The 26,556-nt window shown below is 41.4% G+C and overlaps 1 protein-coding gene across 6 annotated transcripts; it reads right to left on the reverse strand.

Annotated features, from left to right (window-relative positions):
- On the reverse strand, window positions 1–26,427 carry ZNF354A (zinc finger protein 354A). Of its 6 annotated transcripts, XM_060415720.1 has the most exons (6): window positions 26,267–26,427; window positions 25,953–26,094; window positions 25,170–25,257; window positions 20,037–20,163; window positions 18,990–19,085; window positions 1–2,116 (listed from the first exon to the last, which is right to left on the reverse strand). In XM_060415720.1, the coding sequence occupies exons 3-6, from the start codon at window positions 25,200–25,202 to the stop codon at window positions 552–554; spliced, it is 1,821 nt and encodes a 606-aa protein (XP_060271703.1). In that variant the 5' UTR covers window positions 25,203–25,257; window positions 25,953–26,094; window positions 26,267–26,427; the 3' UTR covers window positions 1–551. The 6 variants fall into 6 exon arrangements, with proteins under 6 accessions (XP_060271703.1, XP_004008778.3, XP_027825847.2 ...); XM_004008729.6 differs by lacking the exon at window positions 25,953–26,094; XM_027970046.3 differs by having other exon boundaries at window positions 25,170–26,094.
- Between the last annotated feature and the right edge of the window lie 129 nt (window positions 26,428–26,556).

Consider the following 26,556-nt stretch of genomic DNA (forward strand, 5'->3'; position numbering starts at 1 on the left):
GAAGAAGAGAACAGACTTTTATTTCTATTTTTAAATGAAATCCATGCACAAAGTTTGACAGCAAGTCAGGAAAAGGACAAACCCCAGAAATTGAGAGGTAGTTTACAGTTTATTTTTATCTTTTATTTGGTCCTTTTTTCTAAAAAAAGTATAATTTCTTTAACCACATCTGTTATATGCTATTACAATGTCAGTTATTTAAAAAAGCATTAACATTTTATTTATTTCCATGGGAAATCGAGTGCACACCTCCCCTCATCACCTAGATGCTTATAACAATTACATATGACAGACAGACTACACTGCTGTAGAAAGAAAACAATTATTTTACAAATGCCCAAAGTCAATGTCTCCAGTCAGGGATTCTTCATTTTAGGTTATTACAAACTGTCTGACAGGCTTCCTTATTATGCATTTCATAGGTTTGTCCTTAGGACTTATTATCTGATGAGGACTAAACTATAGAAAGGTTTTTCATATCCATTACATTTATTATATCACTCTCATGTATTCTGGTAAGCTTTGGTTTTAGAAACATGCAACTCTACTTCCTAAGGGTTCTCTTCAATATGAATTTTATAATGATTAGTAAGAGATGACCTGTGATTGAAAAGTTTCCCGCATGTATTACATTCATAGGGTTTCTCTCCAGTATGAATTCTCTGATGGGCAATACGTGATGAGCTTTGTCTAAAAGTTTTCCCACATGTATTACATTTGAAGGGTTTCTCTCCTGTATGAATCCGCCGATGTTGAATAAGAGCTGAACTTTGGCCAAAAGATATCCCACATTCTTCACATCGATATGGTTTCTCTCCAGTGTGAATTCTCTGATGATTACTAAGGGATGAGTTACATCTGAATGTTTTTCCACACTCGTTGCATTTATAGGGTCTTTCTCCAGTGTGCATTCTCTGATGTTGAATGAGAGCTGAACTTTGTCTGAAGGCTTTCCCACACACTTTACATTTACATGGTTTCTCTCCAGTATGAATTCTTTCATGAATAATAAGTGTTGAGTGGGAACTTAAGGCTTTACCACATTCATTACAATTATAAAACTTCTCACCAGTATGAATTATTCGGTGTCTATTAAGTCGTGAAATAGAAGTGAAGCCTTTTCCACATTCATTACATCTGTAAGGCTTTTCTCCAGTGTGAATTCTTTCATGTTGAATAAGAGATGCACTCTGACTGAAGGCTCTCCCACACTCACTACATTTAAAAGGTTTCTCTCCTGTGTGAATTCTCTGATGATAACGAAGGGATGAACTAGACTTAAAGGTATTACCACATTCATTACATAAGTAGGACTTTTTTCTGGAATGAATTCTCTGACATCCAGAAAGGGATGTACTGCAACTAGATGCTTTCCTACCTGGATTATATTTATAGGGGTTTTCTCCAGCATGGATTTTTTGATGTATAAAAAGGCCTGATCTTCTGCTGAAGGATTTACCACATTCTTTACACCTATAGGATTTCTCCACAGTATGTGTTCTTAAGTGTTTATAAAGGGATGTACTGAGAGTGAAGGCTTTCCCACATTCTTTACATATATAGGGTTTCTCTCCAGTATGAGTTATTTGATGTTGAATAAGTGCTGAACTTTGATTAAAGGCTTTTGAACAGTCTTTACATTTAAATAATTTCTCTCCACTGTGGTTTTTTTCATGTTTACGAAGGGATGAAGTATTTATGAAAGTTTTCTCACACATACTACATTTATAACGTTTCCCAGCTGTGTTGGTTTTTTGTTGATTAAATAAACTGAAATTTTGTTTGAAGCTGTTTCCTTGTATTTCACATTTTGGTGGGGCTTTTTCTCTTGGGATCACCTGTTGCCTAAAAAAGACTGACTTTGGGCTCAAGTTTTGCCCAAATTGAGTATTTTTATGTTTTCTCTCTATAGTGAGGATTTTCTTGTGAGTGACTGAAACTATCTGCACACTTTCTTTTTTCTCCTGCATTTTCTCTAATCTGCCTTCATATCTGCAGGGTTTTTCTGATTTGAAGTCCCAGGGTCCACTCCTTTTGGATCTTTTCATTATCAGTTCCTGAAATGAATGACCTTGTGTTTGAGTTGACTTTGTGGTTTTATAACTGTTCTTCCATCCTGGAGAGGAGAGAAAAAACTGAAAATGTTTCATGTGATACATCATTTGGCTACTAAATGTATAGACTGAATATTGATGGTATTCAAATAAGGTCTCAATATCTGGCCAAAAGATAATAAGAAAAACTTAGGAGATTTAATTAAGCAGTACAGAGAAATAAGCCAATAGAAGCTGAAAACAAGAGGGTGGAGAAAATACTAAACAAACCCATTTAAAGAGGGTGAGTGTAAGAGTGACCAGGAGAATCAGTTAATGGAAAAATGGAGAAGGATTAAAAGGGGAGCCATAAATTGGAAAAGGCAGTCTGGGATCAGAGTCCAAAGCCCATGACAGAATTTTAAATTATCTTCATGAGATTTCTCTTATTTGTATAATCATTCATAATCTGGAAAGTCTTCATCACTTTTCCCTCATGCCAAATTCCTTTGTATCAGTCAGAATCCATTCAAAAGTTAACTGAGTGTTTTTAATTGTTTTGTAGAAAATAACAGTATTATTTTTAATTGGAGGATAACTGCTTTACAATAGTGTTGGCATCTGTCATACAACAACATGAATCAGCCATAAGTATCCACATGTCCCCTCCCTCTTGAACCCCTTCCCCAACCCCCACCACATCCCACTCCTCTAGGTTGTCAGAGCACCAGGTTGAGCTCCCTGTGCCTATAGCAACTTCCCACTGGCTATTTTACACATGGTAATCTACATACATTAATGCTACTCTCTCAATTTGTCCCACCTTCTCCTTCCCTTGCTGTGTCCAAAGTCTGTTCTCTATGTCTGCATCTCTCTTCTTGCCTTGAAAATAGGTTCATTAGTACCATTTTTCTAGATTCCATATATATGCATTAATATATGAAATTTGTTTTTCCTTTCAGATTTACTTCATTCTGTATTATAGGCTCTAGGTTCATCCACCTCATAAGAACAGACTCAAATGCATTCCTTTTATGGCTGAGCAGTATTTCATTATGTATATGTACCACAACTTCTTTATCCATTCATCTGTCGATGGACATCTAGGTTGCTTCCATGTCCGAGCTATTGTAAATAGTAAACACAGGGGTACTGTGAGTTTACACAGTCCATTCCTCTTATTATAGGCACTCACCACAGTACATATATATATATATATATATATTCTATACATGTAATTATACCTATTTATCTACCTATATCTAAATATATTTCACTTTCCTTTTCTATCCTAAGTATTCTTTGCAAGCAGATTAGCATGCCCTTTTAACCTACAGATCCTCCTAATGGCATCTGAATTATATACAAAATGTTCTATTAATCTTTCTCAACAATTTATATATAAATTTTTGAACAATGTCAAATACTTTCAATAACTTATATATTAATTTCACACACATACACACGATTCAAACACTTATAGCAGTTGCCTCCAGGACAGTACATACAGAAGCAATGAGAGGGTTTCAGAGGCACTTCAAACAGGAAGGAATTAGATCAATCTAAGAATTGATGCTTTTGAACTCTGGTGTTGGAGAAGACTCTTGAGAGTCCCTTGGAGATCCAACCAGTCCATTCTGAAGGAGATCAACCCTGGGATTTCTTTGGAAGAAATGATGCTAAAGCTGAAACTCCAGTACTTTGGCCACCTCATGCGAAGAGTTGACTCATTGGAAAAGACTGATGCTGGGAGGGATTGAGGGCAGGAGGAGAAAGGGACGACAGAGGATGAGATGGCTGGATGGCCTCACTGACTCGATGGACGTGAGTCTGAGTGAACTCCGGGAGTTGGTGATGGACAGCGAGGTCTGGCGTGCTGCGATTCATGGGGTTGCAAAGAGTCAGACACGACTGAGTGACTGAACTGAACTGAAGGAGATCGGCCCTGGGATTTCTTTGGAGGGAATGATGCTGAAGCTGAAACTCCAGTACTTTGGCCACCTCATGCGAAGAGTTGACTCACTGGAAAAGACTCCGATGCTGGGAGGGATTGGGGGCAGAAGAAGGGGACGACAGAGGATGAGATGGCTGGATGGCATCACTGACTCGATGGACATTGAGTCTGAGTGATCTCCAGGAGTTGGTGATGGACAGCGAGGCCTGGTGTGCTGTGATTCATGGGGTTGCAAAGAGTCAGACACGACTGAGCGACTGAACTGAACTGAACTGAGGTAACAACAGGTAGGCATGAAACTAAAGGCTGCAAGATAGAAAAGTAACCTTGCTAATGAATCAAGCAAGAGAGGTTATGCAAGCAACATACAAAAGACTCAAAGATCAAATATAAAAAAGGTAAAAAGGGCTAACATGATAACATGGTAAAGAACAGAATTAAATTAAATAAATTTTAACTGGGTAAGGATGCAACTAACTGAATATTAAATTTTGCCAGGGGAACAGGTATACATATAGTTATTTATTTTCTCCTGGGTTAGAGTAACCATTTCAAGGGTTCCTCTGCATCTTACTGTATTTTGACATTTCTACTTGACATTCACAATCTGTGTACAGATTGTCTCTGCTTGGTGAACATAATATATTCTACTTTTCTCTTTTCTTCTACTAGAGTCAACTTCTCAGTTTCCTTCATGGGTAACTTCTTCTATTCCCCCTTTAAAAATTGCTTTCTCTAGAGTTTGGGATTTTTTTCCCTTCACTCTACACATTATCTTTGACTAATTTTATATGCACCCGTCTTTACTATTTCTTTTCCTCTTTTCCAAGGCACTGGTATTTGCCATGCAGGGCAAGTGAGAATAGCACTCATTAAAAAACAGCAACAACTAAGTATCAATAAATCATTCATTCAATCAGGGATCACATCTTCTGGAAAAGCCCACAGTGTATATTTAGTGTAATAATAGCTTCTTTTCACTTAGCCAATCACAAAATCTTTCTGCTCTTTCAAAATCTCTCTCATCTTTCCTATTTACTGTTATGGAAAGAAGAGTTTTTTTTTTTTTTTTTTTTTAATTTTCTGTTCATACCCTCCAAATTCCTTGTCCATCTAAATCTTGCTAAATATCAACTTTCAATAACATTATTTGGGTAGAAGAGTGGGAGGCAGTTATAAAACTGGAGTACTTTCCCTGTTGGTTGCAGGCTATATGTGCTGGGAAAAAGACAGAAAAATTCCAAAATTGTGGATTGTCATTTATAATGTAAAGTTAGAGACCCTGCCTTAGTTAGAGACCTATACCTTTATATAGGTCTGTATGTAAAGACTGCTGTTTTATGACCAACAAGTTTACTAGAGCTCTTGAGCACTGGAGTTGGGTACCTAAATGGTACCCTGCTTCTCATGCTTTAATGTTTCTACCATAGTATCCTAATTCTGGTGGCTCAGTGATAAAGAGTCTGCCTGCCAATACAGGAGATACGGGTTCAATCCCTGGGTTGGGAAGATCCTCTGGAGAAGGAAATGGCAACCCACTTCAGTATTCTTGCCTGGGAAATCCCTTGGACAGAGGATCTTGGCAGGCTACAGTCCATGGGGGTTGCAAAAGAGTTAGACATGATTGGTCAACTTAACAACAACCAACACCACTTCTAGACTTCAGTCAGTTCAGTTGCTCAGTCGTGTCCGACTCTTTGCGACTCTGTGGACTGCAGCATGCCAGGCTACCCTGTCCATCACCAACTCCTGGAACTCGCTCAAACTCATGTCCATCGAGTTGGTGATGCCATCCACCTGTCTCATCCTCTGTCATCCCCTTCTCCTCTGCCTTCAATCTTTCCCAGCATTAGGGTCTTTTCTAATGAGTCAGTTCTTCACATCAGGTGGCCAAAGTATTGGAGTTTCAGCTTCCGCATCAGTCCTTCCAATGAATATTCAAGGTTGATTTTATTTAGGATAGACTGGTTGGATCTCCTTGCAATCCAAGGGATTCTCAAGAGTCTTCTCCAACACCATAGTTCAAAAGCATCAATTCTTCGGTGCCCAGCTTTCTTTATAGTCCAACTCTCACATCCATATATGACTACTGGAAAACCCATAGCTTTGACTAGACAGACCTTTGTCAGCAAAAGTCTCTGCTTTTTAACATGCTGTCTAGGTTGGTAACCGCTTTTTCTCGAAGAAGCAAGCATCTTTTAATTTCATGGCTGCAGGCACCATCTACAGTGATTTTGGAGCCCCCCAAAATGAAGTCTCTCACTGTTTCGATTGTTTCCCCATCTATTTGCCATGAAGTGATGGGACTGGATGCCATGACCTTGGTTTTTAGAATGCTGAATTTTAAGCCAACTTTTTCATTCTCCTTTCACTTTATTCTTCTTCACTTTCTGCCATAAGAGTGGTGTCATCTATTTGAGGTTATTGATATTTCTCCTGGCAATCTTGACTTCAGATTGTGCTTCATCCAGCCCAGCATTTTGCATGATGTACTCTGCATGTAAGTTAAATAAGCAGGGTGACAATATACAGCCTTGACATACTCCTTTCCCAATTTGGAACCAGTCCATTGTTTCATGTCCGGTTCTAACTGTTGCTTCTTGACCTGCATACAGATTTTTCAGGAGGCAGATAAGGCGGTCTGGTATTCCCATCTCTTGGAGAATTTTCCACAGTTTGTTGTGATCTACACAAAGGCTTTGACGTAGTAAATAAAGAAGAAGTAGGTGCTTTTCCTGGAACTCTCTTGCTGTTTCGATGATCCAGTGGATGTTGACAATTTGATCTCTTGTTTCTCTGCCTTTTCTAAAATCCAGCTTGAACATCTGGAAGTTCATGGTTTACATACTGCTGAAGCCTGGCTTGGAGAATTTTGAGCATTATTTTGCTGGTGTGTGAAATGAGTGTAATTGTGTGGTAGTGTGAACATTCTTTGGCACTGCCGTTCTTAGGGATTGGAATGAAAACTGCCCTTTTCCAGTCCTCTGGCCACTGTTGAGTTTTCCACATTTGTTGGCCACTGCTGAGTTTTCTGCATTTGCTGGCATATTGAGTGCAGCACTTTCACAGCATCATCTTTTAGGATTTGAAATAGCTCAACTAGGATTCCATCACATCCACTAGCTTTGTTTGTAGTGATGCTTCCTAAGGCCCACTTGAGAACTCATTCCAGGATGTCTGGCTCTAGGTGAGTGGTTATAGCATCATGGTTATCTGGGTCATGAAGATTTTTTTGTATAGTCTTGCTCTCTGCCAATTCAGTCTCCACATTGTAACAGAGTAATCTTTCTAAAATTCACATTTTACCATGCTGCAAATTTCCTTAAGATCTTCCAACTTATCTTCAACTTATAAGATACAGACTACTTAACATGGTGAACAAAATTTGTCATGATCTAACCTTTGTTCAGGCTGGAACTCATCTCCTTCCCCTGGCTTCTTGCCAGGTATGCTGAACTACATGCAATTTCTGGAGCCCTACATTTTTTTTTCGTGTGTGTATGTGTTATCTTTTCATATGCTAGAGACATCCTTTCCATTCCCAAATACTTATTAAGTGCCTACTATGGGCCAGGTAAAGTTCTAGGGAATGTAGAGAATGTGATGACTAAGAATTTCAGTCTTTAAGGAGCTTATACCTTGGATTTTTGTTTGTGTGTGTGTGTGTGTCTGTGTGTGTGAAGGTGTGACAAATAATAAGTAAATAAATGACAACCATATGGATGTGTGAAGCAAGAGCTTCTAGGCGAAGGAAACAGCAAATATCGAAGTGTGGTGACTTCTGAGACACAGCAAAGAGGCTGTGTGGCTACTAGAGTGCAGTGAGCAAGACAGAAAATGGTAAATAATAGTGAAGCAATAGTTAAAGGTATATGGTGACTGCATTCTTATCACCTACTAACAGAACTGGAATTGCTAGTTGACTGTATGTGTTAAGAACTAAAAACTTAACCCCGATTGTGCCAAGATGGAGACTCTCTGGGATTTAATAACTACTTTTCATGGAACAGGAATAAAGACCCACTGAGTGCACAAAAGAAACACTGGGAGAAACATCAAGTATAGACATGCTTTTGAAAAGTTTTGTTTAAAGGAGAATAGAAAAACAGATTTGGGCAGTTTTAACTTTTTAATGGAAATAATTACAGCTACAAGGTTCCATACCAATAATGGGAAACTCATTTCACTCTACTTCAAGTGGCAATACCTTAGTCCAAACATGTTTCCTGCTGAAGGGGACATGAGTCCTGGATTGTGGACATCCCAACTGTTCTTTACAATCTGTTTAAAGTTTCTGAAAAGTCTACAGATGTGTCTCCTTAAGTACATTCAACTTCTGCTCTTCTCAAGAGTCAAGCCTGGGCCTGAGCTATGTCATAAACAAGGCTATAACTTAGGTCAGAAGTTTAGAGACCAGGTGATTTTGCCAATGACTACCACCCCAACTAAAACCTGGCATTAGGTCTAGATTCTCTTCCCTTGGTGCTTATGAATCTCTGTGCATCTCTCTTCAATCTTCTCTTCCCACATGATTTCATCCACTCCCATACCTCCAATGTCAATGATTATACTGACTCTCAAAACACTTTAGAGAGTTACTACCAGTTGCCTGCTAGATTTTCCATTTGTGTATTTTTCTTCAAATTCAGTTTGTCCAAATCTGAAACCAGTGCACTCCTTTAAAACTTTTCTTTCTGTGCTTCCTAGGTCTGAATTATATCATAACCTCCTCAGCTCCTTTGCCATAAATTCTTAGTTTCATCTCAGAACCTTCTCTCTCCTGTATTCCATGCTTAGTCAGTCATCAAATCCCCTTAAATTGTATCACTAAGATGTTTCTAACAACCATCATTAATACATCCAAGTTCGGGAACTTCTTACTCTATAGGGACTATTGCTGCTGCTGCTAAGTCGCTTCAGTCATGTCTGACTCTGTGCAACCCCATAGACGGCAGCCCACCAGGCTCCCCCGTCCCTGGGATTCTCTAGGCAAGAATACTGGAGTGAGTTGCCATTTCCTTCTCCAAGTGACTATTGCTATTGACCTTCAATCCTTTGATCTGTTTCTCACCTTTCCAATATTACTTCCTACCAAATTTAACCTTCTTACTATATAGAACTCTTATTTCAAAAAGCATTGATTGTACTTTATTTAACTCATTCTTCAAATATTTAAAAAGCACCTACAATATGTTAGGCTCTATCCTAGGTACATGATCCACAAAACATTCCAGATCTGGTAATGAAAAGAAACAGTTAACTTCTTGAAGGAGTTCACTATTTTGCATCAGAGACATAAAAGGAGTAGGCAATCACATTGCAATGTGATAATTTATACAACAAAAACACAAGACAGAAATGGATACAAATGTGAACTTAGAACAGCATCCAAACTACCCTCAGTGAGTGCAAGCAGGGAAGGCATACAGGTGTGGTCAAAAGTTTGGGGAAGAAATGTCTAAAATGGGATTTTAAAGGCTTAGCCATAGGCTAGATGGATGGAGGTAGTGTGAAGGCTAAAGGCAGCATTAAAATCTTTGAACCCAAGTCAACTTTCCAGACCTATATCCTTCCCTACCTTATTCTACAGGTGGTCAGATTTAAAATTATTCCTATAAAAATGTCACATGCATCTGAAGTCTCAAGACTTTCCACAGTCAGAGAACTGAGGGAGCTATTATACATAATAGCTGAGAATTATACATAATACCACAATGGGGATAGGACTACAGATCTGAAAATGTATTCCATAATGTTTATATGTTGATGAAAAAGAGAAATGCTGTTTTAAAAATTTTATTGTTTGTAATTCTAATTTTTAAAGCTTTGTATTACAGAAAATGTTCAACACGTACAAAAGTAGAGTGAACTGTACAATGAATGGCCAAGCCAGCATCGACAATTACTAATGCTCTTACAATTATTACCTTGTTATGGGTAGAACTGTATCACCAAAAAGATGTGTTGAAGTCTTAACTTCCAATAACTCAGAATATGACCTTATTCGGTAATAGTAACTTCACAGATTCAATCAAGTTAAGATGAGGTGATTAGGGTGGGATCTAATATGACTGGTGTCTTTATAATTGGAAAATTTGGACACAGGGACGCACAGAAAGATCATGTCAAGATACCCCTGGAAACACCAAATAACAACAGAAGCATGACTGGAGTGACCCAGCTGCAACCCAAGGAACAAGGACTGCTGGTCACCATGAGAAGGTAGGGAGAGGCAAGGAAGGACCCAATCCGGAGTTTCAGAGAAAGCATGGTCCCACAAAACTGTGAGACAATAACTTTCTGTTGCTTAAAGCCACACAATCATGGTACTTTGTTGGAACAGGCTGAGAAAACCAAAAAGTTCACTCAGGTTTTTCTGTAAGATGTTATGGAAAAGCTCAAATGAACTTTTTGGCCAACCCAATACAACTCCCTTACATCTCTTCCATTATTATTCCTATTATATAATTTCATTACTATTTCAGAACATACTTTTAAAGATAAGAATTCCACCTGTAAACCCAACCACATACTTTTACTGTATCTACCAAAATCAACATAATTGTTTGAAGTTATTTTTGCCTGTAAGATAGTAAATGTTCTTCGCTCAAATTCCAATGTGCTTCTCAGGGGTGGTTAAAACATCAATAAACAATTCTTGGATACCAACTGGATGTCCTACAATTCAACTCTAACATTATCTATAATACCTAGTATGCATGCTCAGTCATATCCAACTCTTTGTGACCCCATGGGCTGTAGCCCAGCAGGCTCCTCTGTCCATGGAATTTCCCAGGCAGGAATACTGGAGTTGCCATTTCCTACTAAAATCTAGAGATAGTATCATATCCCGCAGGTTATGGGCTCAGTTCTATAAGACTTCCCCCTGCCTCCTCAGACATCTGTCACAAGCCCAGGTTATCATCTGTCAGTTCAGTTCAGTCGCTCAGTCGTGTCCGACTCTTTGTGACCCCATAAATCGCAGCACACCAGGCCTCCCTGTCCATCACCAACTCCTGGAGTTCACTCAGATTCACATTCATCAAGTCAGTGATGCCATCCAGCCATCTCATCCTCTGTCGTGCCCTTCTCCTCCTGCCCCCAATCCCTCCGACCATCACAGTCTTTTCCAATGAGTCAATTATTCGCATGAGGTGGCCAAAGTACTGGAGTTTCAGCTTTAGCATCATTCCTTCCAAAGAAATCCCAGGGCTGATCTCCTTCAGAATGGACTGGTTGGATCTCCTGGCAGTCCAAGGGACTCTCAAGAGTCTTCTCCAACACCACAGCTCAAAAGCATCAATTCTTCGGCGCTCAGCCTTCTTCACAGTCCAACTCTCACATCCATACATGACCACTGGAAAACCATAGCCTTGACTAGACGGACCTTAGTCGGCAAAGTAATGTCTCTGCTTTTGAATATGCTATCTAGGTTGGTCATAAGTTTTCTTCTAAGGAGTAAGCGTCTTTTAATTTCATGGCTGCAGTCACCATCTGCAGTGATTTTAGAGCCCCCAAAAATAAAGGCTGGCACTGTTTCCACTGTTTCCCATCTATTTCCCATGAAGTGATGGGACCAGATGCCATGATCTTCGTTTTCTGAATGTTGAGCTTTAAGCCAACTTTTTCACTCTCCTCTTTCACTTTCATCAAGAGGCTTTTTAGTTCCTCTTCACTCATCTGTACTTCTGACCAATTGGCTATAAACCAAAGGTTCCCACGACCCCCGTCTTAGGTTTGATTAATTTGCTATAGTGGCTCATAACTCACTTTTGCTTACTAGATCATCAGTTAATTATAAGAGGATACACCTTGAGAAAAACCAGATGGAACAGATGTACAGGGCAATGTATGGGGAAATAGCATGGAATTTCTATGCCCTCCCCAAGTGAATCACTCTCCCCAAATCTCCACATGTTCAGCAACTCAGGAGCTTTCTGAATCTGTCCTTTTGGGGTTTTATGGAGGCTTCATTACATGGGCATGATTAATTAAATCATTGGCCACTGGCAACTAGTTCAACCTCCAGGCCCCCTCCCCTCCCTGGTGTGGTACCAAAGTTTCAACCCTTTCATCACATGACTGGTCCTGGAAACCAAATCCCATTCTAAGGTAGGGTCCAAGAGAAACATTATTAACATAACAAAGACACCTTTGGGACTCTCATCACCTAGGATTGCCCACAGTTTTAAGAACTGCACCCAGGCGGCTCAGGGGTAAAGAATCCTCCTGCCAGTGCAGAAGACGCAGGCTTGATCCCTGGGTCGGCGAGATCCCCCGGAGTAGGAAAAAGTAACCCACTCTAGTATTCTTGCCTGGAAAATTCCATGGACAGAGGAGTCTTGTGGGCTGCAGTCCATGAAGTTTCAGATACACTGAGCACTCATGCACCAAATATATATTTTTTATTATAAATCATAACATTGATATAAACCGCTAAGGATCTTTATTTAAACTGCTGTGATTTAAAGGCAATTGAGATAATTCTCTATGTGACTAAACCAACAACATGATATACTATTAGGGTCATTTGTTTCATTTTGCTTTTAATATTTATGGAACACTTTTTCCAGTTTTATTTAATTCTGTCCTTATTCTCTTCATCTTTTTTGTTTTCCTTCTTTCACCTTACAGATAACCTTTTTTATTGATACGTGTGTGCGTGCTAAGTAACTTCAGTCATGTCTGACTCTTTGCAACCCTATGAACTGTAGCTCACCAGGCTCCTCTGTCCATAGGATTCTCCAGGCAAGCATACTGGAGTGGGCTGCCATGCCTTCCTCCAGGGGATCTTCCCAACCCAGGGATGGAATCTGTGTCTCCTACACTGGCAGCTGGGTTCTTTACTGATCTGCTTTTATCCTTTTTTGTTTGTTTTTCTTTTTTTTTTTATTATAAGCAAATACACACTTTTTCTTTTTTGGCATCTCCTTTTCTTTGCTATCTGCACTTTTCCTCACTTATTAATATTATCATCCCACAATGGAATTTATAGAGATCTCCCTTCATTCCTTTTTACGGTTGCAAAGAATTTCTTGGTGAGAATGTACCCAGTTTATTCAAGCAGATTTCTTTGATGGATAGTTGGATTAACTGGGTTAACATTACCCAAAGCCACATACAATCAAAATCACCTCTTCTGCCTAGAAGACAGCCAGCTGAAGACCACATGACTACTCCTTAGAGTGAGAAAGCTCTCTATGAACTGACATGCAAAGAGCTTCAATATATACCAAGTGAAAGGGGTAGAATAACGTATGTTGTATAATATAATTGGAGTGGACAGAGGAAAAAAAGAAATAAGTATTTATATTTCCATATAAGAGCTCTGCCAGCTGCTGCTGCTGCCTCCTCATCACACCTCACCTTCTATAGTATCCTACATGTGTTCATTTCCTCACGCACCTCTCATGGGCTCATTTTTGGCTTCTGTTCTTACCACCACTCTCTTTAAGGCAACGATGACCTCCATGTGAAAGAAGCAAGATGTGCTCTTCAGTCCTCACCTAACTCACGTTTCAGCAGCAGCCGATAGTGACTCCTCCTTTTCACTGAGAAGTTCTTTGCCTAAGCTACAGTAGGCAGCTGCTAGAGTTCTCGGCCTGAGCTCGCCTCCACATTCTCCTCACGGTCCAGCAGCCTCAGTTTCCTTTGCAGCTATTCAGTCTCCTTTGTGCACTCCTTTTCCTCTACCTGATCTTTAATCCTTGGAGTTCCACAGGGCTGAGTCCTAGGCCCCCAATTCTTTTCACCCAGTACCCTTTCCACAGGCCAGGCTCATCTACAGACATATTCCAGGCAAGACTTGTCTACTCTCCATACCTGATTATACAACATCCTACTCAAAACAGCAATTAGATGTCTCAAAGACAGCTCAAATTCAACATGCCTAAAACTGAATTTATGACTATTCCCTCCCTCCAACCTGTATAACCTATAAATGGCACGTGTTGTTTCTATAAATGGCACCAGTTCTGCATCAAAAACTTTAAAAGGCATCCTTCATACTTCTCCCTCAGTTAATCGATTACCAAGACTTGTTTCTTCTAACATCTAAATAAGTCTCAAATTCATTTAATTTTCCCCACCTCTACTGATACCATCCTTTATGAGCCTTGCCTTCAATGACACTAGACTCCTGAGTTTCCTTCTATAGTACACCTTATCTTTATCGTCCCTACAGGTTCATTTCTAACTAGCCATGAAATGCCAGTTTCCTCTAGATTGAGTTCTATCCTCTTTCTTGCTCTCACTGTACCCTGAATCCACTCTACAGGTTAACTTAAACTTAAGCTTTTAGTGACAGAATCTTCACATTTAATGCTCAGTGTATATTATGAGGGATGGAACTCTAAATCTACTAGACTATTTGACATCTTCACTTGAATAACTGGATCAACCAAAAGATGATTCAATTTAATTCATCTAAAACCATATTTATACTAACTCCCAAATCTGATCTCCTAGCACCACTATCTCAGTGAATGATATCACTGTCCATCCCAGAATAGGCCACAAACCAAGCAAAGCATCCTTGACAACTCCATCTCTTCTCTCTTCCATATCTGATCCATCTCTAAGTCCTGCTGCTTTTATCTGCCAAATACCTCTGAAACTGGTTCCCTTTTTTCTAGCTCTGTCACCACTACCTACCCAAGTCATTCATGCATTCACTAACTGGAAGCTGACTTTAACCAAGCACTACTTTAGGTACTGAGGAGATGGGAAAGAAATAAACAAGACAATCCAGCATAAGGGAACTAACAATCCAGAGTAAGAGCAGATAATAAATAAATATGTACTATTTTACAGTGAGGAGTACTCAGAGAAAATAAAGTATGGTGAAGGAAAAAAGAATGTGGAGGATAAAAGACCATGTTCAGATGAGCTGTTGACTAATTGATCAAGTGCCAACTGAGCAGAAACCTATATAGTACAAGGAAGTGAGTCATATGGACTCCTGTCTGCCAGGAAGAAAAATGGCCCAGGGGAGGAAAAAGCAAGTGCAGAGGCCCTGAGGTGCGAGCCTGTTTGGCCTGCCTGACAAACTACAAAGAGACCAGGGTGATGAGAGTTCTCCAACAAAGGGCAGAGAGGAAAGAGATGAAGGTGAAAAGGTAGCCAGAACCAGACCACAGAGGCCTCTGAGGGCTATGCTGGGGGCTTTATAGTGTGGTCTATGTGACAGAAGCCACAGGAGGCTTTGGGCATAAGAGTAAGATAACCTGATCTACATTTTAAATAGACCATTCTAGCAGCTACAAAGAAAAAAGATGTTGGTGGCAGGAGGGGAGGGCAGGGGACAAGAACAAGACTAACTTAAACATATTAAACACACTTTCACCTTGTAAGGAATCCACTGTTTAAAACCACTGCATGCTCTTTCATTAGATTGTTCCTATATCCTCTACAGCACTTCTCTGCAAATTAGAAAAAGACCCCTACTCTCTGTACAGATGCAGCCCCAACAGATCTCAGCAAGTTGAAGGCAGCCCACAAATGATTGCTCAGCTGACCATCTGGCCAGGTTCAATCTGCCCTGAATTCTTGCATAAATACACAGAGGAAGAGAAAAAGACAAGAAAAGCACTTTCTCATTGGAGGGAATTGTTTACCCAGATCATCATTGGGTTTTTAAATTTTTGAATTAAAGAATATTTTTACATTGGGTGTAAACCAAACTCATGAGATGTTCAAGTTGATTTAATCACATTATTCCTGTGTGTGTGTATATATATACACACACACATATATATATATATATACACACCACTGCATGCTATAGCAACAATCTAATGAGATTGCTCCCTGAAAGGAAAGCTATGACAAATCTAGACAGTGTATTAAAAAAGAGATATCTTTCTCCAAAAGAGCCCATATAGTCAAAGCTACAGTTTTTCCAGTAGTCATGTATGAATGTGAGTTGGACCATAAAGAAGGCTGAGTGCCAAAGAATTGATGCTTTTGAACTGTGGTGTTGGAGAAAACTCTTGAGAGTCCCTTGGACTGCAAGGAGATCAAACTAGTCAATCCTAAAGGAAATCAACCCTGAATATTCACTGGAAGGACCGATACTGAAACTGAAGCTCCAATACTTTGGCCACCTGATGCAAAGAGCCGACTTAATGGAAAAGACCCTGATGCTGGGAAAGATTGAAGGCATAGGAGAAGGCGATGGTAGAGGATGAGATGGCTGGATGGCATCACTGACTCAATGGACATGAGTTTAAACAAACTCTAAGAGACAGTGGAGGACAGAGGAGCCTGGCATGCTGCAGACCATGAAGTCAAAGAGTCAGATATGACTGAGTGGCTGAACCACTATTATACACATATACACACATATAATATACATAATATTTCAGAAAACTGATTATAGACTTTGGACTCACTTCTTAAGTAAGAGACTCAGATGAGATGTGTACCTTTTGAGCCATTCCCTCCTATCTCTCAATATAAAACATATGGATCCAGGGATGACAGTTTGTTTTCCCTTTTTGTTTGTTTTTCCTATTTGTGAGTAGTTTTGAAGTGAAAATAATATTTTAAAAAACATATTTGGAGGCAACTAGAGATCCTAGGCGGAGAAGCACTCCAGTACTCTTGCCTGGAAAATCCCATGGGCAGAGGAGCCTGGTAGGCTGCAGTTCATGGGATCATGAAGAGTCGGACACGACTGAGCGACTTCACGTTCACTTTTCACTTTCATGCATTGGACAAGGAAATAGCAACCCACTCCAGTGTTCTTGCCTGGAGAATCCCAGGGACGGGGGAGCCTGGTGGGCTGCCGTCTGTGGGGTCGCACAGTCAGACATGACTGAAGCGACTAAGCAGCAGCAGCAGCAGCAGCAGCAGAGATCCTAGGAGTCCTACCTTGGAAGCATAAGCTTTTCTGTCACTGGTTGTTTTCTGTCACAGGGTTGGTTTTTGGCTCTGGTCTAGTTAATAATCGAAGTGCTTCCAAAAACATCCAGGTCCTTAACCTGAGCTCACAAGGAAGTGAGTTCCTTTTGGAAGGAAACTGTTCCGAGGGTACTTTTGCTCAGGAAGGGGGTGATTCACCAGGGGTGCAGGAGGGACACAATACATGCCAGCACTCCCAGGACACCCCATCTGACTGCCACCTTTGACCAAAGACAGGAAGTTCATTGCATCAAGAGAAACGCACACACTGGTTGGCCCTGACGTCTTTACTTCTTCCAGACACCCACTCAGAGTTTTCCTTCAACTTCCCAAACCTGAGAAGGACTCCAGATCTCTGCTATGTGGCCTTGGGGTCTCTGTGGACAGCTCTGGACTCTGATCATACTCTCTATTAAGTTTAATCCAACTAATACTTCACTCAGGAAGGGGAACTCCTCATGGATCAGAGTCTCCTGAGGTGAAGGGAAAGGGAACAATTCTTCCTTTTCTTCCTCTGATCTTTCATGCCAGACTCAGCTCACGCCTGACAGTGGGACCAATATCCTTCCTAACTCTCCACTGGTTCCTTGCTGCCTGAATTCTCTGTTTACTCTGTGGTGGTCTCCAGAAATTCCCACAAAATCAGTGTATTTCTCCCAAAAGATTCGTTTAAAAGATTTAAACAAAGACAAGTGTGGTTTCCACCTCAGAAGATCTCACCCTGTATGATCTCACCTTAGGAAGAAAGTGTTCTAAAGGTGTGTGGGCTTTAGGGATGGATATAGCCTGTCCTGCAGTCCATCTGCTGGTGACTTCTCAGGCTCAATCACAGATTCTTCCCTCTTAACCCATCTCAGAAACACTGAGGTTTCCCGGGACTCTTGTCTGCTCCTCTATTCCTTTACCTGCTCAGTTCAAGGCTGCAAATGCCACTTTCACACTGACGCCTCCCTGACCTCCCTGTTCAGTTCCAACTCGTAAATTCTTCTACAGCTGTTTACCGGTAATCTGTACCTGTATTTTGCTCACATCTCAAATGAAACCCATCCCACACCAAACTTGTCCTATAGCATTAAAAAAGGGGCCCCTATTTTTTCCTTCTGAACCCACTGCATGTGCCTTCTAGGTAATGTCTTGCCTACATTATGCAATAATCTCCAGAAGGTTCCCACCTCTAGTTTTTCCTCACTTCAAATCTAAGCCCAACAATGTTTCTGAAATGACCATTCTTATTAAATTCAAATTACAAAATAAGGACTTAATATATTCTCTGTGAAAATTTTAATTATATTACATGTAAATAAAGTCACTTTTCATCATGTCCATTCTCAATCCTAATCCAAATGGAACTAGTTACCAGGTTAGGTGTTCCCTGACTTTTCTCTCAGGACTTAAGACACTTAGTACGCATACAGACAAACATACATGTAAGTTTCTCTAGACATAAATGGTGACATGTCATAATCATGCTCCCTAATTTGCTTTTTAGTCCCTTACATGCCTTGGAGCTCTGCCTCCACCAGAGCTCTTTCTTTATGACTGTGGTGTTATCTCAGTGTAGGTGCGCTCAGCATCTTTAGGTATGATTTTACCAGAGGTTATCTATAGTGTCTCAGACTGAGGCCATTTTTTCTAGAATACCAAGGACCATATAATTTTTTGGTTTAAAATCCTTGAATTTTTTCCAGTCAACCATGGACAGCTCCCATCCCTAAGAACTGAACCAAAGCGCTTCATAGTGTGGCCCCCACCTGGCTTTCTAATCTATTTCCTTCCTCATATCTTTCTTTTCCCATGACCCTGGGTTTCAGTCAGAATGATTCTGCTGCAGTTCCTTCAATACTCTAAGCTTGCTGAATGAATACTTGAAAATGCAGCTCTCCTTTGAAACACTAGGAAAGAATAAGAAAAAAGATCCTGAGAGATTCACCTGTGAAGTATCAGAGAAAAAAGAGGAAGCTTGCAAATGGGGGCCTTAGCATCCCTTCTCTACTTCTTGGGCACTGGGAAGCCAGAAAAACTTCCCTAACCATCTTCTTCAAGTCACACACCCACTCATTTACCAGACTGCTGCCTGCAGAGAATCCCCACTCACTCACCTAGAGAGGAGCCTCCAAGGTTTTCTTTCTCTACCTTCCAGGGATCTTCTCCTTGCTGCAACAGGGAGATCACTTTGGGTTTGGGAAATAGGAGTCCTGCTCATAGAGCAAAAAAAGAAAATAAAAAGACTTGATTTTGCCTTGATGCAAAGAAGAATCTGAAATCTGAGTAGAAAACTCAAAGGATGATACAAAGAACTTCTGTGGGGTGCTTAAGTTGTGACCCCACGATGGCAGGGGGTATGTTACGGTAAAGGCAAGGGACAACACAACATTTAGTTGTATGTCAGTGAGGCATGATAAATGTGCAGCCTTGATTAATAGGGGAAAACAGTTTTCTATACAAGAGGGAATATGCATACACTGTTAAATGCATTGTTACATATACAGACTAAATTAACATTTGTAACAGGTATCTATGGAAAGGATTATATATCAAGAAGCTTGTTTAAAATAAGAAAACACTATCTGACCCCTTTGAAAGATGGCAGCGGTCAGTTAACTATGGGTCTCATATGCCAAATCTAGACTACCATCTGTTTATGTATGGCTCTTGAGCAAAGAATGGTTGGAAAAAAAAAAAGAATATGTTACAGAGACCATATATGGCCCACAAAACCTAAAATACTTACTCCCTGGCCCTTTAAATAAAAAGTTTGCTCACCTCTGTAAAAGAGAATTGAGAAAAGCAAGTGTTGGGTCAAAGAAGAGGGTTGAGGGATGCTCTGTTAAGAGATGAACGAACACATCATAGCTCAGTCTTAGAGGGAAAACAAGGGAAGTGCCTACAATGAGGGAATTTCTAATGTGCAGCTCTGGAGACTGTCCCACCCATGGGGCAGTTCCATGCCTATGAGGGGGAAAAAGTTTTTTGGATTTATTTATGGAGATCCAGTTTGTACAGTGCTAAGGCAGAAAAAAAAAAAAAAAAAAAAAAAACCCCACCTCAGATAAAGTTTTTAAATGACCCAGGGCAATTATCCAGGGAATCAGGTACTGAGGTATCCAGATTTTTGAATTCTGTATCTACAGGGGACAGTTCCTTACCCAAGGAGACAAGATTACTATAGTTCTCCAGCATCACATCTTGGTACAAGTGTCTCTGAGGAGGAGCCAGCTTTCTCCACTCATCCCGTGTAAAGAGCACAGCCACATCTTCGAACGTCACTGACACCTGCAGAGACAAGCCATCCCAGCTCAGCCAGGACCACCCATCACACAGGGTGAAAAAGGTGGCAGTGGGTAGTAGACGGGCTACCATGAAATGCTTCTATACTATTTTGGGTTGTGAAACTTCCAGATCATTTGTTTAATGAACAACTGACCTATGACAAATATATATTGAGTAGCATGAAGTATAGAGAAGGCAATGGCACCCCACTCCAGTACTCTTGCCAGGAAAATCCATGGACAGAGGAGCCTGGTAAGCTGCAGTCCATGGGGTCACTGAGTAGGGTACAACTGAGTGACTTCACTTTCACTTTTCTCTTTCATGCATTGGAGAAGGAAATGGCAACCCACTCCAGTGTTCTTGCCTGGAGAATCCCAGGGGCAGGGAAGTTTGGTGGGCTGCCGTCTATGGGGTCGCACAGAGTCGGACACGACTGAAGCGACTTAGCAGCAGCATCGTGAAGTATGAACCAGGCCCTGTTAACCACTACAAAAGATGTGTGGCGGTATTAATGCCATTAGTGGGGGTGTCAATTAGAATAATCTTTCTGATGGCGATTTGATAACCCACATTACAAGCTTTAAAATGTGCATATTCTTTAAGGCTCCAATTACTGTATTTGTTTGATAATGAACACTGATCAAAAATGTACATAATAGGATGTTTATTATCGTTCTAGTAACAGCAAAGAAATGGAAACAGAAATAATCACTGAGAGGGATTAGTTTACCTAACTTAAGGCACTATCTTTGTGCTCCCTGAAACTTGAAGACAGTAACAATGGAAAGTGAAACACCTATCATTTATTGAAAGCTTTTTTCAGGCCAAGTACTACTCTTAGAGCTTTATATTAATCTTTAGTATAAATCTTTATTTTGTCTTCACAACAACCCTATGAAATTGTCTCCATTTTACACATGAGAAAGCAAAGGAGAAATTTATCCAAGTCACAAGCTGGTATGAAGGAAAAAAATCACTCCTCTTGTAAGTCTCTTTGACTCTTAATACAGTACTATTTCACTTTTGACACTAGATGTGGGGGGTTTTCCATACACCAAGCAATTGTGCAACACCAGCTGGGTGTCTTACAATGATACTCAATTCTGACACTGAGGATAGTGTCAGATCCACAGGTTAAAGGATCAGTACCACAACACTGGCCCCCTTCAGTGTCAATCACAAATCCAAGTTGTTACCTGTGTTTCTGACTGACTGGCTATAAATTGGAGGTTTCCACAACCCTCTTCTAAGGTTTGATTAATTTGCCAGGGTGGCTCACAGAACTCAGGAAAACATTTACTTACTAGATTACTGGTTTATGATAAAAAGAATGTAACTCAGGAACTGGCAGATGAAAGAGATGAACAGGGAAGGGGTGCACTATGGATTTGCCATTCTCTCTGACTCTTTAAATGTTCGCCAACCTGGAAGAACTCTGAACCCTTTTGGATTTTCATGAAGGTTCATTACATAGGCAAGATTGATTAAATAACTGACCATTAGCAACTGATTCAACTTTCATCTCCTAGGGTGGTGGTGGGTGGGTAACAGGAGCATAGAGGGGCAGGACTGTAAGTTCCAACCCTTTAATCAAGGTTCCCTGGCAATTAGTCCCCATCTTTAGGTAGGGTCCAAAAGTCGCCTCATTAACTCTGGTGTGAATGAAAGGGCTTGTTATGAATAACAAAGCACATCCATTTTGCCTTCATTGCTCTGAAGTAATTTCAGGGATAAAAATCATTTATTACTAATCACTTAGGAAATCACAAGGGTTTTGGAAATTATGTACCAGAAACAAGGACAAAGACCAAATATATACTTCATATTATAAGTCACAATATCACAGCTGGTCAGTGGTAGAGATAGAATTTCAATCCAGGGAACATCCAAGGCTTCATACTTAACCGCTCTGCAAAACTTCCTCTCAATGCCTATCTCACAGGGTTAAGAAATAAATGAGATAATTCATACAGTGAAGATAAACAGTAATGATGTAATACAACAATGTGAATGTATTTAATACCAATGAATTATATGCTCAAAAATGGTTAAAGTGGTAAATTTAATCTTATGTATATATTATCATGTCAATGTATGGCAAAACCAATACAGTATTGTAAAGTAAAATAAAGTAAAAATAAAAATTTAATTAAAAAAAAAAAGAAAAATTAAAAGAGATTAGATCTGGTAGACAGTGCCTGAAGTGCCTATGGACGGAGGTTCATAACACTGTACAGGAGGTGGTGACCAAAACCATCCCCAAGAAAAAGAAATGCAAGAAGGCAAAGTGGTTGTCTGAGGAGGTCTTACAAATCTGAGAAAAGAAGAGAAGTGAAAGGCAAAGGAGAAAGGGAAAAATATACCCAACTGAATGCAGAAGTCCAGAGAACAGCAAGGAGAGAAAAGAAAGTCTTAAGTGAACAATGCAAAGAAAAGAAAAATACACACATACATACATACATAAATACATAAAAAATAATAAAGGTGCATAGAAAATTGAAGGAATGGCCATTATTTTGCCCAGGGGATGTTGGGGTAAGAGTGATTTTACTTTCTTTTTTATATATGTATTTTTTATTTTCTGAATTTTTTTAACATTAACATGAAGTGCCATATAATAAGATTATTTATTGGCACAGGGGAGGGATACAAGAAATGATCTTTGTGCTCAAAAGAAATAACAATCCAATTGGCAGACAGGAAAAATGCATGAATAATTTGAGCAATGAAAGAAACAAGTGTTGCTGGACAAGACTATATACCATTTCCTAGTTTAATCCTCGTTTTAGAGATGAGGAACATAAGACCCAGGGCATATACTTTATCTATGGCAGAGACAAGACAGTAACTGAAATTTTCTTTTAACCCAGCACTTGGTGAGTATATTCTCTCTCTAGTCTTAAACATCCTGTCACTGAGTTTTATTCACAAGTCCATGCAATACAGAGAAGGCAATGGCAACCCACTCCAGTACTCCTGCCTGGAGAATCCCTATGGACAGAGGTGCCTGGTAGGCTGCAGTCCACTGAGTCCTGAAGGGTCGGACATGACTGAGCGACTTCACTTGCACTTTTCACTTTCATGCGTTGGAGAAGGAAATGGCAACCCACTCCAGTGTCCTTACCTGGAGAATCCCAGGGACAGCGGATACTGGTGGGCTGCCGGCTATGGGGTCGCACAGAATCTGACACTACTGAAGCAACTTAGCAGCAGCAGCCATGCAGTACTCATGTACAGGCAGCAGGTAAGGTTAGGGAGAAATGTCATATAGGACTCATACACAGGGACAGGGAAGATTTGGGGCAAGAGAGCTGCTTGGCTCTGTTGAAATGAACTGTGAAAGCGTTAGAAGCAAGCAAGCCAAAGGTGCAAAGGCAGGTCCTAGCCATAGCTGCAGAAGATCAATCACCATATTTCATGGGTCCAGAAAATGTACAATATCCCATTGCAGACAGATCTGGTAACTTGGGGGTTAGGTTTGCCCTGTGTTCTGAAAAGAGGTACAAGAGGAATGACTGGACGAAAACCAACATGAACTTAGAACCTGGGTTTGATTTCAGATTACCTGACTTTGTTGAGCCTCAGCGGCAAGTGTAAAATGGGGGTAATAACTTCTACTTTGCTAAAACAGTGAGAGTAAGCTAAAGCCCTTGGGATATTCCCTAGCAACATTACCTACTATGGTTAGATGAGGATGAGTAAAGGAAGGCCATTGTACAGTCATTTCTATCTACCAACAATAACAGTATCATATATTATATTAATATCATTCAGCCACCACAACCATCACACGCTGCAGCTGCTGCTAAGCCATTTCAGTTGTGTCCGACTCTGTGCGACCCCATAGACGGCAGCCCACCAGGCTCCGCAGTCCCTGGGATTCTCCAGGCAAGAACACTGGAGTGGGTTGCCATTTCCTTCTCCAATGCATGAAAGTGAAAAGTGAAAGTGAAGTCGCTCAGTCGTGTCTGACTCTTCGCGACCCCATGGACTGCAACCTACCAGGCTCTTCCATCCATGGGATTTTCCAGGCAAGAGTACTGGAGTGGGTTGCCATTGCCTTCTCCCAACCATCACATACTGAACATCTATTATGTGCCTGGCCCTGATCAAAACTTTTTCCATGCACTAACTCCCAGGATCCTCTCATCTATGCTAGGAGGTAGGATGGTTGTGGTTTTCTTTTCACAGGTGAAGAAACTGAGGCACATGAACAGCAACAGAGAAGACGGGCACAAACCTGGCCATACAGCTCAAAAGAACCACTCAGTAATCACTGTATACCCTGCCCTCCACTACCAATATCCTATGGAAATCTCACTGCTGCTTCCTGAGGAGTCTTCTCTCTACTCTTGGAGTCAAGAGACTACTCCATCTATGTCCCCTCCAACATGGTTATCCTTTATTTGCACATTGGCTCACCTGGATGGAGTCCCACTCTTATTTTCACAGCATAAAGACGAAAATGGCAGGTCAAGATCAGTTTTCAAGACAGTGATGGAAACAAGCTGCATGATCCAGAAACTTAAGAAGGAGAAAAAACTAAAAACTATGGACTGGGCAAAGCCTTGGAAAGTATGAGGATTCTCAGGGGTGGAAAGAAAAAGAAAAGCATTCTGGCCAAGGGTAGGGAGGGGACATGAGTGAGCAAAGGGAGTTATGTCAGAAAGGAACTCTGCCAAGGGTGTATGTTTGTTTGTTCTGACCCCAAGTGGTATAAGACATATGGTATCTTACTTCTCAAACCAGTAATCATATAGTAAATTGAGGTTAATGACTAAAAGAGCATCTATTAGGGAAAAAAAAGAGAAGCAATAGACATGAATGGGGAGGGTGGGGTGGGGAGGGGGAAGGCAAATATTCTCTACTGAACCCATCATCCACCACGGTGGACCAGTTGTAAGAGTTCTTTCACCAAATCCTGGTGAAAACTGTATTGGATAGAGAATTTTACTTTGAGGGTAAAAAACTCCACCTGTCCCTAAGACTATAGATGACAATGAACTCACCTGAGACCTTGCTTCCCTCTGTTCAGCAGCCATGTCTTCTTTCTGGCCAGTGTCTCCTGAGGATGGGTGAAGTCTCCAGAAGCCAGATCTGAGGGAAGACAAAGCGAGCCAGGAGGAAGCCCCTTCTCTTTTCCACCCCTCTGAATCAGCAGCTCTGAATCATTTACACTCCCTGAGAATGATGCCAAGTGCCCTCAGAGAAGGAAGTCAGAAGCAGCCAGGGATAGACAGGACCAGACAGAAGGGCTGGGTCATCCTGTTCCAGGCCCAGCTCTTTCCCTGGCTCAGTGAAAAACGTCCTAGGACTCAATCAGCAGCAGCGGCAGCAACTCCTTGAGCCTCATGAAGTGCCAGGCACTACCTGCATTACTGAGCACGGTTGACACTGTCAGCCCCCATTTTACAGATCAGGAAACTGAGGGCAGAGTGGGAGCAACTTGCCCCAGTCCACACAGCCAGGGAGGCTGGCATCTGCTCTAAACTCCCTGCATGCATATGTGACAACTTTTCTGCACTTTGAGTCTTCCCACCCAACTTGTCGTCCTCCTTGTAAGGAAACAATTTCCAGATTTTTAGAGAAAACTGCTTTGGAAAGGGAAAGGATCAGTTCTCCTATGGCGGAGGAGGCTGCTGTCTTGAGAAACGAGGTACAGACAACCAGAGACTTGGATTCCAGTCCTGATTCTGCCACTGGGGGAAGCCGGCGATTCACTTCTCAGGCAAAACAAGCCTGTCACTAGGGAGAGCCGCGGCGATGGTAGGGGAAGGAAATTATTTTCTCACGTTTACTGCCGGCCCAGAGCAATTCAAACGCCGGAAGGAGCCGGGCAGGTAGCGCGCTGGGAACCTATCTGGAGGAAGCAGGAGGATGGCTGAGTCCGGCCAAAAGGGAGGAAGTGTCCGACTTGTGGCGTTCAGGGCACGCCTGTGGGAGGCGGTGGCGTCAGGCGGACAGAGCCCGGACACCCGGCCCACAGCCTGCTGGCGCCCACAAAGGCCCAGCCCGCTCCTGCTGGGCCTGTGTCCCGCGCCCCGACGCCGCATCCTCCCGAGGCCGGGTCTTCCCTCCCGCATCCCGCCAACCCTCCGCCGCTCACCTCGCCTAGGCCTCTGGGGGTTCCGTGGGCTGCAGGCGGGAGGCTCCGGAACTGCCACAGCCTGACAGCAGCTTGGGGTTGGACTCGCCCGAGGTGCTACCAGGGCCAACCTCAGGCCGGGTGGCTGCTCACGCCAGCTGCAAAAGCCAGGCACCCCAAGTAGGTACAGGAGGGGCGGGGCAGGGACTGTCGCTATACCCCTCTGGGAAATGTAGTTCACGCGAGAACCCAAGGATTCTGGGACACGTAGTTCGCTGCGCTTGTCTGCGAGGAGAGAGCTCCTTGAGCTC

The sequence above is a fragment of the Ovis aries genome, chromosome 5, assembly GCF_016772045.2.
Source record: "Ovis aries strain OAR_USU_Benz2616 breed Rambouillet chromosome 5, ARS-UI_Ramb_v3.0, whole genome shotgun sequence".
Classification (NCBI taxonomy): Eukaryota; Metazoa; Chordata; class Mammalia; order Artiodactyla; family Bovidae; genus Ovis; species Ovis aries.

Bases quoted from the DNA above. Each gene is read 5' to 3' on its own strand.
- ZNF354A (XM_004008729.6), bottom strand. From the start codon at position 25,202: ATGGCTGCTGAACAGAGGGAAGCAAGGTCTCAG. The intron at 20,164-25,169 runs GTGAGTTCATTG...TTGTCTCTGCAG, and splicing joins AGAGGGAAGCAAGGTCTCAG to GTGTCAGTGACGTTCGAAGA. The intron at 19,086-20,036 runs GTAAGGAACTGT...CTCTATGAGCAG, and splicing joins TAGTAATCTTGTCTCCTTGG to GACTCCTATTTCCCAAACCC.